We start from the raw sequence: 14,749 nt of genomic DNA on the forward strand, positions 1-14,749 counted from the left end.
TGACATGACCCGTTTAATAAACGGGTTAGATAGGTATTATAGCGGGTTAGCGGGTTGACCCGAAACCCACCCGTTTATTAAACGGGTCAGAACGGGTTGACCCGAAATTGACCTGTTTTTTTATCGTGCGGGTTGAACCCGCTAATTTCTCGTGCGGGTTTCGAGTCGTGTATCGGGTCGTATCCGAAATTGCCACCCCTACCTCTAACGGATATATTGGTATAGTGGAAATGGAAGCATAACAGCTCCTTTAGCAATATTGCAGCGCAATAATCTCTCGTTTCTTTCCAAAATCTAAAATCTCCAGAAAACTAGAACACTAAAACTATGAACTCTAATATGGTATCAGAGCCAGGTTGGATTGCTTAAACTGGGCGTGAATATGTGAACAGAGAATCGGACTCGATTCGAGCTATTTTTTTTTTGTTGAGCTTATTTGAAGATCGAAGCTGTGATTTCTTGAATCTAGTGTCTAGTATGGCAGGATCGGGAACAGCTGAGTTTCACACACCAGTTTTCAATGGAGAAAACTATTAGTTTTGGAGCATTAGGATGAAAACCATTCGGAAATCTCATGGATTGTGGGATCTGGTCTAGAATGGGTTAGATAATTCAGATCTGAAGAAGGAGAAAGAGGAGGCTATGGTTACTGAGAAGTCCACGATGGCTCATATTCTGATGAAGGATGCTCGCGCACTTGGATTGATTCAAAGTGCTGTCTCAGATCATCTATTCCCCAGAATTGTGAACGAGGAGACCTCAAAGGGTGCCTGGGATATTCTGAAGCTGGAGTTCAGAGGCGATAAACAAGTAAGAAATGTCAACTTGCAAGGGTTGCGCAGAGAATTTGAATATACTCGTATGAAGGATAGTGAATCTCTATCTGTATATCTTGTTAGATTGTTTGATATGATGAATCAAATGAAGAGTTATGTTGAGGAATTACCTAGAGAGAGAGTTGTGCAGAAATTGTTGTTTAGTCTGCCGAAATCATATGACTCTATTTGCTCTGTGATTGAACACTCTAAGGATCTTGAAACTCTGGAAGTTCAAGAGGTGGTTGCCTCTTTGAAGAGCTTTGAGCTCAAATTTGATCGCCATACTGAGAATTCTATAGAAAGGGCCTTTACTAGTCTGAATATTGAGGAAAAGAATGTTAAGAGTGGAAGTTTTCCTAGAGATCAAAAATCTCAGAAAAACTGGAAGTCTAATGATGAAAACAAAACAACTTAAACACTGTAATAAGCTGCATTATGGTAAGTGTTGGTTTGAAGGGAAACCTAAATGCCATGGGTGTGGGAAATTTGGGCATATGATCCGAGATTGCAATGGGAATAAAAATGTACATAAGGTGAATTATGCAAATCAAGTTGAGGAAACTGGTACTTTGTTCTATGTGTGCAATGCTGCAACATATGTGAAAGTGAATCATTCATGGTACATTGACAGTGGTTGTAGTAACCACATGACAGGAGATGAGGGACTTTTAGTCAATATTCAAAGGAACTTGACCTCTAAAGTGAAGATGGGAACTGGAGAAGTAGTTCCAGTTGCAGGAAAAAGGACTCTTGTGATAAAAACCAAGTTGGGTAAGAAGCACATTCAAGAAGTAATGCTTGTACCTGGTCTTGAAGAAAATCTGCTTAGTGTTGGGCAAATGATGGAGCATGGGTACTATCTTGTGTTTGGAGAGAATATGGTGAATGTTTATGATGATCAGTCACTGAGAAATCTGATTGTGAGGGTTCAAATGACCAATAACAGATGCTTTCCACTTACAATGATGCCTGCAAGTGATTTGGCCTTAAAGGCAAGTGTTACACTTTGCTTGCAGACATGGCATAAGAGATTGGGGCACTTAAATGAAAGAAGCATAAAACTGCTTGAGGATCAAGGCATGGTACATGGCTTACCTCATTTGGAGCAAATTTCAGTAGTATGTGAAGGCTGCATGCTAGGAAAGCAACACAGAGATTCTTTCCCTTGGAGTCCACTTGGAGAGCTACAAGTCCTTTGGAATTGGTTCACACAGACATCTGTGGACCAATGAAGACTGAATCCATCTCTGGAAATAGGAATTTCTTGCTGTTTACTGACGATTGCACTAGAATGTCATGGGTATATTTCATCAGAAACAAGTCAAGTGCACTCGAATATTTTAAAAAGTTCAAAGCTATGACTGAGCTGCAAAGTGGATATAAGATAAAAGGCCTGAGGAGTGACAGGGGTGGAGAGTTTTTATCCAATGACTTTAACAAGTTCTGTGATGAATTTGGAATTCAAAGGCAGCTAACTATAGCATACTCCCCTCAGCAAAATGGAGTTGTTGAGAGAAAGAACAGGACAGTAGTGGAAATGGCAAAATCTATTCTGCATGAGAAGGGTATGACTTATGATTTTTGGGCAGAAGCTGTAAATACTGCAGTTTATCTACTAAATAGATGTCCCACCAAGTCTCTCAAGAAGGTAACACCATTTGAAGCTTATACTGGCAGAAAACCAGGAATTGCACACTTAAAGATATTTGGATCTCCTTGTCATGTGCTCATTCCTTCAGCATTAAGGCATAAACTTGAAGAAAATAGTCACAAGTGTATTTTCGTGGGTTATGGACTCTGTGAAAAGGGCTACAGACTGTTTGATCCAAGCACTAGAAAGGTTATTCTGTCCAAAGATGTGCAGTTTGATGAGAATGGCTCATGGAAGTGGGAGAATGCAAGTGCAGGAGAAATGACAGTCCCTGTGCCTACTGAGAATCAAAACTGTAATCCAAGTCAAAGCTTGGATACACAAATGCAAATGGATGAAGGAATCACACTACAGAATGAACCAAGTCAAAGCTTGGATACACCAACTCAAATGGATGAAGGTTTCAATCTGCAAGATGAAGGAATAAGTGAAAGTTCTCAAGCTATTGATCACACACCAAAGAAATGGAGAAGTGTTAACGAAATCATGGCTCAGTGCAATATGTGCATTGTGGAACCTGACAGTTTTGAAGAAGCTGATCTTGATGAGTAATGGAGAAATGCAATGAAGGCTGAGCTGGAAATGATTGAGAGAAATAATACATGGAAACTAGTGGACAGACCATTTGGCAAGCCAATTATTGGTACAAAACTAAACTAAATCTAGATGCATCTGTGCAGAAAACAAGGCCAGACTTGTGGCAAAGGGCTACTCTCAGAAGCCTGGAATAGACTATAATGAGACGTTTGCTCCAGTAGCATGATTGGATACTATTGGAACATTGATAGCACTTGCTGCACATAAGGAATGGAATCTATATTAACTGGATGTAAAATCTGCCTTTCTGAATGAGTGTTAAAGGAAGAGGTTTATGTGGAGCAGCCATAGGGTTTTGTGAAGGAAAATGAAGAAATCAGAGTGTCTAAATTGAACAAGGCCTTGTATGGACTAAAGCAAGCCCCAAGAGCCTGGTATGATGAGATAGACCTTTACTTCAACAAGGCAGGATTCAAGAAAAGTCCTAGTGAAGCAACACTCTATGTCAAAACTAATGAAGATTCAGGTATTCTTATTGTTTCACTCTCTGTGGATGATATTTTCTATACTGGAAGTTGCCCAAAGTTACTTGAAGAGTTCAAAAATGATATGATGCAACATTATGAAATGACCGATCTTGGACTACTCTACCATTTTCTTGGCATGGGGGTAGTGCAAACAGATAAACATATCTTTCTTCATCATAAGAAATATGCATTAAAGGTGATTGAAAAGTTTGGATTGAAGGACTGCAAGTCTATGGTAACTCCACTAGTTGCAAATGAAAGGCTGTACAAGGAAGATGGCCGTGAGGCAGCAAATGAGAGTGAATATAGACAGATTGTAGGTAGCCTGCTCTATCTGATAGCTACAAGACCAGACATAATGTTTGCCTCTAGCTGGCTTGATAGATTCATACATAATCCTACTAGAAAACACATGGGAACAGCCAAGAGGGTATTGAGATACATTCAGGGCACACTTGACTTTGGAATTGAATTTATAAAAGGGAAGACAGCTACCTTGATTGGGTATTGTGACAGTGACTGGGCAGGAAGTGAAGATGATAGAAGAAGTACTTCAGGCTATGCATTCACACTAGGATCTGGTATGTTCTCATGGGCATCAATTAAACAAAACACAGTAGCCTTGTCCACTGCAGAGGCAGAATATGTTAGTGCTGCTGAAGCAACATCACAAGCTAAATGGCTAAGGTTCGTACTTGAAGATTTTGGAGAGGAACAGGTGGAAGGTACACCAATTCTGTGTGATAACACCTTTGCCATAGCAATGGCAAAGAATCCAGTTTTCCACCAGAAAACCAGACATATTAGCCGAAAGTTTCATTTCATTCGAGAAGCTATTCAAGCAAAGGAGATTGAACTAATTTACTGCAAAACAGAAGATCATATTGCAAACATACTAACTAAGGCTTTGTCCAAGGATCGTTTTGTGTATCTCAGAGATCTACTTGGTGTGAAATCAGACAAAGGATTAGAAGGGAGTGTTGATGTGTAACCCTTGAGCTGAAATCCTTGGCGCCAAAGTTGTTTTTTGTTTGCATTTTATTTATTTATTATATGTTTAAACTCTGTTTGTAATATGAGCCATTGGATCATACTCCAAGTGGTCTCTTATCTAGCCTAGGATATAATCTGTCAGATTGTGACAAGTGTAATCATCTCATAGGATGATAGGATCAATAGTTAGGATTAAATCCTTGTGTAAATCAGTTAGAGAAGAATCTCTCTTCTCTTCCTCTAACGGATATATTGGTATAGTGGAAATGGAAGCATAACAGCTCCTTTAGCAATATTGCAGCTCAATAATCTCTCCTTTCTTTCCAAAATATAAAATCTCCAGAAAACTAGAACACTAAAACTATGAACTCTAATACTTCTAAAGCATTAGTATGATACAAGCTTCATCCACAACCAAACTTGCATGGAACATGGCATATACATATCAAAACCAGAATGTCACTTGTTCCCTCATATATACAAACGTCACCTTAACATAACACTTTCATGAATTACATACAGTACATGCAAGAAGCTGACCCAGTAAACAGCAAATGATACTCGAATATCAAGCAATGTCATCAACTGAGAAATGAACTCTGGGTGGCCCGGTCACGCTGCTCCAATCCAAATTTCCATCTGTGAAACAATGATCTATTGGATCAGGTTCCAGCCGTGTTGCTCCTGACAAATACGCATTAAGCTTCACCACTGAATACGCAGTACATTTCTTTCCCTAAAATTTAGCTAGTTAACAACAATTAGGACATGATTAAAAAAAGTCCATAATGTGAAAATAAGTAAATCAGCCCTCAATCAGAAGAATCAGCAAAAGGCAAACAGATTACAATTTCAAGTAAAAAGCGTAAGAAGTTAAAATGTTATGGAATCTACATTATATATGTATATCTACCACGGAAATGCTATAATGAGGGGTTGTGTGTAAGGGGTTCAATACCACTATCCAATAATATAAAGGATATTTTGAACTTAAACTTTTTAATGATTGGATGGTTGGATGGTTGGAGACCAAGTATAAATATTCTAGTTCTTTGTGAATACAAATCATCCAATTTCAAACAAATTAACTTTATATTATTGTTTCTACTCATTTAGTTTCAAAGATTGAAATTCTGGCAGATGGATGCAATTGGTTTCCTGGCTTCCACAATTTGCTTCACTAATGCAATGACTTTCTCATCCAATACCAAATGTTCTGGGGCTCGACCTCCAGGGAAAACAAACAACTGGTTCTTAAGAAATCTGATACCGACTAATTTATGGGTCTAGGGAGTAGTAGCATTTCGAATTTGGAGACCTAATTGGCTTGGATATTGTAGTCTACTTTCTGGAAAATTAAAGTAAAGGAGTCTTTTAAAATTCAGAAAGGATGTACTTGTCTTTGTATCATGTTTAGAATCCATAATTCAAACGACGACTTGAAAAATGGCCAGTATGCATGTTTGGATTTACTTTCACAAGTTCACAACTCACACAAATGACCTCAAGTATTCCAATGGGCAACGGTCCAATGAAGCGTACCACCAAAACATTGAAAATACACATAGGAATGAATGATGGTGATAACAATATTAGTTAGTTTGCTAAAGATCATATCATTTCTTCTTCCTTCTTAGTCTTCTCAATTCTTAAGCTTCCTCTTTGAAACTGTTATCAGATGGAACCCTATCACACCAGAATTATGGCAAATCTCCAGAAGTATCTGTAATGGGGCAAATCTCCATCAATCCTCTTCTTTTCAGTTTATCTTTATGCCCATTCATGCATGTATATATTATACGACGAAGTTTTTGACATATGGCATGTATTGTGTGTCAAATGTATACCGATTCATGAAGACAGGTTCAAGATCACATACACCATATTCACCTTCATTTCTTTTTGTTTATTCTGGGTTTCTGAAATTTGAATCACATTAAAAAACAAATACTGAACAGTGATATATTCAATATTGATCGGCATCACAATTTCATATTTCTCATTGCACTACGAAGGAAAATAAAACTTACCCCACAGAGAAACAGGATCCTCCTATCTGAACCAGTTATGTTACCTCCTAGTGCCTTCACAAAAAGCCTAATGAACTCAGGATTCATGTGTAGCCCCAGTAATTATATTACCATCAACAACAGACGCCAACATGGTCTCGGGTTCCACCCAATAAGCACCTGCAGGCTGCAGCAACAAGTACAGGTCTGACAGCTGGGAAGGCCGCTATATTTAAAGGTATAGCCGCGCGGCTATACTCTATAACACCTTAAAGGTATAGCCGCACGGCTGTACTCCATAGGCTATACTCTATAACACCTTAAAGGTATAGCCGCACGGCTGTACTCCATAGATATCGCAAACATATAGCTGCGCGGCTATACGCCATAAGCAGAATATTTTAAAAGTACAGCCGCACCGCTGTACTCCAAAAATTATAATATCGTAAAAGTATAGCCGATCGGCTATACGCGATAAATAAAATATTTCAAATTGGCTATACTCGAAAAATAGAAAACCAAATAACATATTAAAATAAAGGGGGACCAGAAAGACATATATATAGCATTTTTGAAGATTTGTAAATTAAACACAGATCACGATTCAGTAAACCTAGGTAGCCCATTATCAGATTATTTTCACTTAGAGACGAAGGCACTAATGCAATTTTGTTTATTGAATATGGTGTACGCAGTGACGTTGGAGCCAAGAATTTGTTCACGCTGTCTTGTCCCCAGAACTCAAGCTCAATACAGGTCGGTTCTTGTTTGAGCTCATAATGAATCAGCAAGCACTCTAACAAAACTCCTAACACGTGTTCTTGTTTGAGCTTACTTTGGTCTCGCTGTCCACACAACCTAGAACTATAAACCTACGGATTGCTATTTGTCACTCTAATAGAGTGGCTCTAATCAACAATAAAACTTATTCATTTTGTCTATAATTCAGGCTACCAACGATTGGCTGATGCAAAAAACTAAACTTGAAAGCGTGAGGTTCGTTCGTAAACTTGACAAACTAATTTCCAGTCCCAACAGATTCCAAATTTTAGAGGAGGCAACATAATCCCATATGTGAGAATTGTAAGCACCTCAATCTTTGAGACAAATTTCTTATTTTGGGTTTACAAATTCAAGTGAAGTAAACATTCAATCTTCAATATAATTGAGTTTGCTTGATTACAGAGCATGGAAAATACCAATTGACGGTGCTCAAGTGATGTAATGAGGCTAAAGAATAAATTTTTATCATATAATCATTAAATATGTTCACTATGTCATCGTTATATGTAAATTTTTTAGAAATATATAAACTAGCTAGGATTTACGTGAATTCGAATTTGGATGCATGAAATATTATTACCTACTACATCATTTGGTGAACAAATTTGATGTTCCTAACAATTCTATGTGTACCAGTAAAGTACTTTGTCTTTAATTTGGAAGTACCCGAAAGCATAATGTTTTTCATATATTATCTGGCAGGAGGCAATTCAAGAAAGAAAGCCATCATTATTGGAGTCGTAGTTGGAGGTGCAGGTCTTTTTATCCTCATTGTTGGAGTTTTTCTCTATTTTAAACTTTCAAGAAAGCCCGAGGCTGCCACAACCACAGAATTCGAAGTTGCACTTCCTTTTGCATATATACTATTATTCAATTAGCTCCTGCTCTAACTATGTATATGAGAATATGAAGGCAAAGAGTCCCACATTTGAAAGTTGTGAAACCTAGCAAGGCTTATAAGGAGTTGGGCTACCCCCCATTGCCAATTGGTTTTGGGGTGGAACCTCAACTTCTTTCATAGTATCAGAGCGGGTTGCCCACGTGTGAAAGCCCAACGGCCACACGTGCTCCACGTCACCCAAAATATGTTGTTTACATGTTAGGCTTGAAAATTCCCCACACGTGCAGGGACGTGTGAGAATGTGAAAGTAAAGAGTCTCACATTGGAAACTTGTGAAACCTAACAAAGGCTTATAAGGAGTTGGGCTACTCCCCCTATTGCCAATTGGTTTTGGGGTAAATTTATTTTGGATGATAGTTTCCAGCCCAAAATTGGGGTAAATTTATTTTGGATGATAGTTTCCAGCCCAAAATCAATTTTGGGCTGGCAAGGCTTCTACCAGATGATCAGACTCATCTTATTAGTACCAGATCTGCTGGAACATTGTAAGTTAAATTACTTTCCCACAGGCATAACCCCTGATGGAGATCTATATGATCATTACTCTTCTACAATATTTATACCGGTATTGTGTTTTGCCCTACTTACCATTCTATCCGCACACAAAAAGTGTTATGAATCTACTACATACATCTTGTGTAGCCGAAGAGGACTAGTATATCTCCACCATCATGGTGATGCTCTCTAGTGTTTCTCTCTATGTGGAAGTGTCTCTCACTTCTGTTTTAGCCTATCTGAGCAATGGTGATGCTCTCTAGTGTTTCTCTCTATGCAAGTTGTCTCCTTATTCCCTTTGGAGTCTTTAAAAAAAGACTTTTTCTCAATTAATTTTTGAACAAGGTGATAAGAAAATTGTAAAAAATTTGGATAAGAAATTTAAAGAAATATTAAAATCAATACGTTTAATAAGGGCTGATTTGAAAAATATATGTTAGCTTGTTTGATGCATTAATTGTATTCTTTTAAGTTTTAAAAAAGTGACACATATCATGAGAAAAAGAGAGAATGTCCAAAAGAGAAGGTTAGAGAAAAAGTTGCTATCAAACCTTTTTCACAAAGTTAGACACACACGCCCACCAAGTTGGATTCCAATTGCTTTAGGTGTAGATCACTCTAGTGCTGGAACCCACTCCATGTGTGTCTCCAGCCTTTTAACAAAGATGGCATGTGCCGTCATTTCCCCATTTGAAAACCCACGGTATGACAAATGAAGAAAGCTAGCAAACAAACAATGATAAAGTAGCCTTTCACAATTAACAATACAATTTGGGCCAATTTTCAACAGTGAAGGCATCTTATTGCATCCTCCGGAGCCTTTCTTTTTCGAAATAAGGATAGATTTTAATTTAAACTAGGAATGTAAACGCTAGATCTGAAAGCAGATTCAATGATTTCCATAAAAATCATAATCAACATTACGTAGTTACAAACATACAAGATCCATCCACAATTGGTACATATAGATCAGAATCCGAGCATCATTGTTCCCTCACAGATACACACAACACCTTAACATATGCTCTTATTCTTTTATTGAATTACACGGAGTTTCTGGCTATGCTTCTTTTTCTTTTATTCTCTTATTCGTTTATGGAATTCCATATATTACTTGGAAGCAGCAGACCCGGTAAAGGGTGCCTAGAATGATACTCGAATATCAAGCAATGTCATCAACTGAGAAATAAGCTCTGGTTGGCCATGCCACGCTGCTGCGGTAACCAGATTTCCATCAGTGACACAACGATCTATTGGATCCGCTTCCACAAACGTCCCCCCTGACGAAACCACACGAGCCTTAATCCCTGGGTATCCAGTACATTTCTTCCCCTGAAATATAGCCAATTGAACCAATTATATGACATGCTAAAAAGTGCCTAATCAGTTAATAAGTACATTAACCACTAATCAAAAGAAACAGAAAAAATATCATCTCCTTTGCGATTTTAAAGAGTACTCACCTCCCTCTTCCCCATAGTTAATTACAATTGAGAGGTTAATAGGTCACAACAGATCAGCTCAACAGAACCAAAATACAAAGCACTACCACTAACTATGTTTTTTTCTTTAAGAACCATACCTGCAGAACACCAGCAGCAACTAAAATTTCCAGGCCATGGCAGATGGATGCAACTGGTTTCCTGGCTTCCATAAATTGTTTCACTAGTACAATAACATCCTCCTTTAGTGCCAAAAACTCTGGAGCTTTACCTCCAGGGAGTACAAGAGCGTCATAACTTGAGGCATCTATGGATTCAAAGTCAGCTGTTAAAACAAAATTATGTCCCCGGATCTCACTGTAGGTTTGGCCCCCTTCAAGATCACGGATAGCAGTTGGGCAGGTATCACCGGCTTTCTTCTTGGGGCAAACCACATCAACATGGCATCCTAGAACTTTGAGGGTCTGATAAGGCACAGTTACCTCATAATCTTCCGCGTAGTTCTACAAATATTGGGGAGGGGAGCAATTAAATGATGATGATTAGTAACTAACAGTTTAATCATTGGCTATATTTTGTCCCATATTTGTCATTGCAATATAAAAGAAACAGAAAAGAAAGCTTACTCCAATGATGATGAGGACCCTTCTCTCTGAAGCACATATGTTGCCTCCTAGTGCCTTGAGAAAAAGCCTAATGAACTCAGGATTGCCATAATATGTGACCCCAGTAATTAAATTATCATCAGCAACACACACTGACAATGAATCGGGTTCTACCCAGTGAGCACCAGCAGCAACCAATCCAGGTTTCATAGTTGAAACCGCGGTGCATTTGCGACCTTTAACAGCGCCTGCAGGTGCTAAGACCAACAGCCCATGGCAAATAGCAGCAATTGGCTTTCTGGAGTCAGAAAATTTTCTCGCCAATTCTACAACGGATGCCTTCATAGCAAGATGTTCAGGAGATCGTCCTCCTGGTATAACTAGACCATCATATTTGTCAAATTCGATGTCATCAAATGTTGCATTCAGTGTGAAATTGTGACCACGAGATTCGGCATTAGCCTGTAACCAAAAAGGTACACGAAAGAAAACCAAACACAACACACACATTAAAACAAGAGTAATGGTTAGGTGAATTCAAGCTTCTTTGTCTTGCTTGTCTCTCAAACTCAAACTCAAACTCAAACTCATCAGAGGTTGTTTTCCAACAACTGTGTTCAATATTAAATATATAAAATATATTCCTCTTGTTTACAAATAAAAAAGAACAGGAAAGACAGGAAAGACAGAGTTTGACCTGGTCAGTGGACTCTACTTGAATGGTTATGGCAGTGGCGCAGATATCACCAGCTTTCTTGACAGGAGAAACTGCATCAACAGAGACTCCAAATGCCTGCAGTGCTTGAAATGGGACCATTGCCTCGTAATCTTCCATGTAGTCCCCGCACAGTAACAACACCCTCCTCTGCACCTCGCCTTTCGGATTCCCCATTTCTTTTCTTATTTCCTTCTTTAGTTTCTTTCTTCTTTTTCAGAGAGAGAGAGTTTTCAGAGAGATTTTTCAGAGAGAGAGAGAGAGAGAGGGAGAGAGTCTGAATACAAGAAGGTAGGTTATAGCTTGAGCTGCTCCGCTTTGCTTACTTAAATACTCACAAAAGCGTTTTTGGAGGTTTGCGGAGTCAGCTCGATACGGTCGCACGCAATTTGAGCAACACATCGCAGTCAGTTATCGTGGCATCTCTCTATTCGCCGCTTCTTTTCAGTTCGGATAACTATTCTATTAGTTTCGAGCCTATCACCGTCTCCATGTTTGATACGTTTTTTTGTTGTCTTCTTTACCGACCAAGTGAGTCTAAATTATTGAAACTTGAGTTTGTTCTCTTCACGGACCAAGTGGGTCTAAATTATTGGAGGAAGATTGAAACTTGAGTTTGTTCTCTTCACGGACCAAATGAGTCTAAATTATTGGAGGATGATTAAAACTTGAGTGCAAAGAGGCGGATTTATTCTCTTATTGTGAATACAAGTAATGGTCTAAATTATTAGAGAAGTATTCTAACTTGAGTGCAAAGAGCACAAATTTAAATGCAAAGGAGTGGACTCACTGTCTTATTATGAGTACAAATGATAATCTAAATTATTAGAGAAATATTCAAATTATAGTGCAAAGAAGCGTACTCACTGTCTTATTGTGAATATTCGAATATTCGAGCTCAATGCTTCCTTTTCGATTGAAAAAAAGAAGAAGCTCAATGCTTCCAAGCTAATGTCCCTATACTATAGAAAAGCTCTTTAGAGTCGTCATCATCTTCTTCTTGCCTTCATTGTAGCACGTGTGTGGCCCAATAGAAGCTCAATGCTTCCAAGCTAATGTCTCTATACTATAGAAAAGCTCTTTAGAGTCCTCATCTTCCTCTTGCCTTCATTGTAGCACGTGTGTGGCCCAATAGAAAAGCTAATGTCCCTATACTATAAGGACCATGCGGATAAATAAATGTAATGTTTATCTCTAACAGGTCATGCTTTTTGAGCCGTGATAGTTTTGGAATAGCGTTCGCGTGCATTTTACCTGGACTGCCATGTTGATTTTCACCAGAGCAGCAAAGCTGCTTGCTTTGTGTTATGAGGTCTGGTTTTGTCAACAAACTATATTGCTTGACCTAGAAGAAAATGCAATATCATGTGGATCCTCATTTCGCAGTTGCAGGAGGATGGTTGTGAAAATACAAGGGCTAATTCTGGACAACATGATATTTGTGGAAGCGATTTCTTCTCACGAGAATATTCAATTGAAAGATTCCTCCTCTTTCATCTACGCCGCCCCTTTCTCCTTGCAAAATAGATCGAAACAAGAGGACCACACTTGTGAGGTGTTGGCCAAAAGCCCTCAGATGCCTAAGTTAGTTCAATTGATTCGTAGAGAAAACAATAGCTAAATAGGGTACAGAGATATATATGTAAGGTGTAAACCGGGTGGCCGGAGCCGTGAGTGGTGGTCGGAGCCTTGTGTAAAAGAGAGAGAGAGTATGGCGGCTAGGGTTTGTGAGGGATAATTTCTGCAGAGTTTCAGTAGGAATTTAGACGTACCTCAACCCTTGTACGTAGCCATCTATTTACAGGGGCCTCGGACTAGGGTTTCAGAGGAATAATTCCGCAGATGGAAATGAATTATTCCTCCCTGATTTGGCGAGATTAGCTTAATTAGGAATTTGATTATCAAATTCCTAATTAAGGTAGGAATCAAATCAATCCCAATTAAATTAGGTAACTCCCAATTAAATTGGGTAATTCTCAATTAATTGAGTAACTCCCAATTAGGTCAAATAATCCCCAAATAAAAGGAAATATTTGACTTAGGATTTAAAGGAATTAAATTTTAGATAGAACATCATTTTCATATGTGGATATTTGGACGAGATGAAGGATTGAAATAAAGCGTACGTCATGATCTGCCTTGTGGATTCTGTGCTTGCAAGTTGACATCTGGATCACGTGACATGAAAACTTGGTCGTGCTGTATTGCTATTTAATGGTAAGAGTTTGAAATTCCAACCATTCCAGATGGCTACTTGCTGCTAATTAATCAACTCTCTTATGGATTAAGTTAAGGAAATGATTATTAATTAAGGTCATGACTCACGAGGGAAGGCGTCATCATAAATTATTAAGGCACAAGTCAAAATTCCTTTTGCTGTCTGTCTTATTAGCTTTAGCTTTGCATGATGATGATCAACAACGCTCAACGTGGAAATGAACAGCTCACTTAGCCCTTAATTAATCGGAGTTAATTAAAGGAGATATATAATTAAGGTTTGGACCCCGACTGGGTCAATTCAATTCCTTAAGGCTGGACCTGGATGGATGTCTTGCGAGGCAGGCAATGTCCCCTCGACAAATCCGACATTCTGGACTTGTAGGAGGGGGTACAGCGAGTAATTGACAAAGCAGCCCGTTTACTACTTCCTAGGTACCAAAGCAAACCAAAGCAATTAGCTTATCCATCAACACAAGGAGATGGTGAAGGCATCTTATTATGGTGGGATCATTTGCATCCTCCGGAGCCTTTTTTTTTTTGTCAAAATACAGCTAGATCCAAAAGACCTCGTGCTAGATGAAAGCGAGCATGTATAAATTACTTTCCCACAGGCATAACCCCTGATGGAGATCTATATGATCATTACTCTTCTACAATATTTATACCGGTATTGTGTTTTGCCCTACTTATCTTTCTATCCGCACACAAGAAGTGTTATGAATCTACTAAATGCATCTTGTGTAGCCTGTCACATCCCGAAATGGACTACACCGTAGCACGATATTATCCGTTTTAAACCCCCTTCTCTGCCCTCATGGTTTTGTTTTTAAGAACTCACGAGCAACTTCCCAGTGAGTCACTAATTCTAAGATTGCTCTAGCCCCCAACTCGCTTAATTTCGGAATTCCCATAACTCCGAAGCCAGTGAATTTCCAAAAGACCTCGTGCTAGATGAAAGCGAGCATATATATATAAGACACATCACCCCTTCTCCGTTAGTCGACGTGGAATGTTACATAGCCGAAGAGGAGTACATCTCCACCATCATGGTGA

At 38.8% G+C, this 14,749-nt stretch overlaps 1 protein-coding gene and 1 long non-coding RNA gene across 2 annotated transcripts; both read right to left on the reverse strand.

Annotated features, from left to right (window-relative positions):
- Positions 1 to 734: 734 nt before the first annotated feature.
- Positions 735 to 1,980, reverse strand: LOC117621308. The gene is made up of 3 exons (XR_004584906.1): positions 1,914 to 1,980; positions 1,623 to 1,787; positions 735 to 786 (listed from the first exon to the last, which is right to left on the reverse strand). It is a non-coding gene; the product is annotated as an uncharacterized LOC117621308 (long non-coding RNA).
- A 7,612-nt stretch (positions 1,981 to 9,592) lies between these two features.
- Positions 9,593 to 11,771, reverse strand: LOC117621302 (protein DJ-1 homolog D-like). The gene is made up of 4 exons (XM_034351702.1): positions 11,459 to 11,771; positions 10,783 to 11,223; positions 10,297 to 10,659; positions 9,593 to 10,046 (listed from the first exon to the last, which is right to left on the reverse strand). Exons 1-4 carry the CDS (start codon positions 11,651 to 11,653, stop codon positions 9,858 to 9,860), a joined length of 1,188 nt encoding a protein of 395 aa, XP_034207593.1. The 5' UTR covers positions 11,654 to 11,771; the 3' UTR covers positions 9,593 to 9,857.
- Positions 11,772 to 14,749: the final 2,978 nt, after the last annotated feature.

This window comes from Prunus dulcis, chromosome 3 (genome assembly GCF_902201215.1).
Source record: "Prunus dulcis chromosome 3, ALMONDv2, whole genome shotgun sequence".
In the NCBI taxonomy this organism is placed as follows: domain Eukaryota; kingdom Viridiplantae; phylum Streptophyta; class Magnoliopsida; order Rosales; family Rosaceae; genus Prunus; species Prunus dulcis.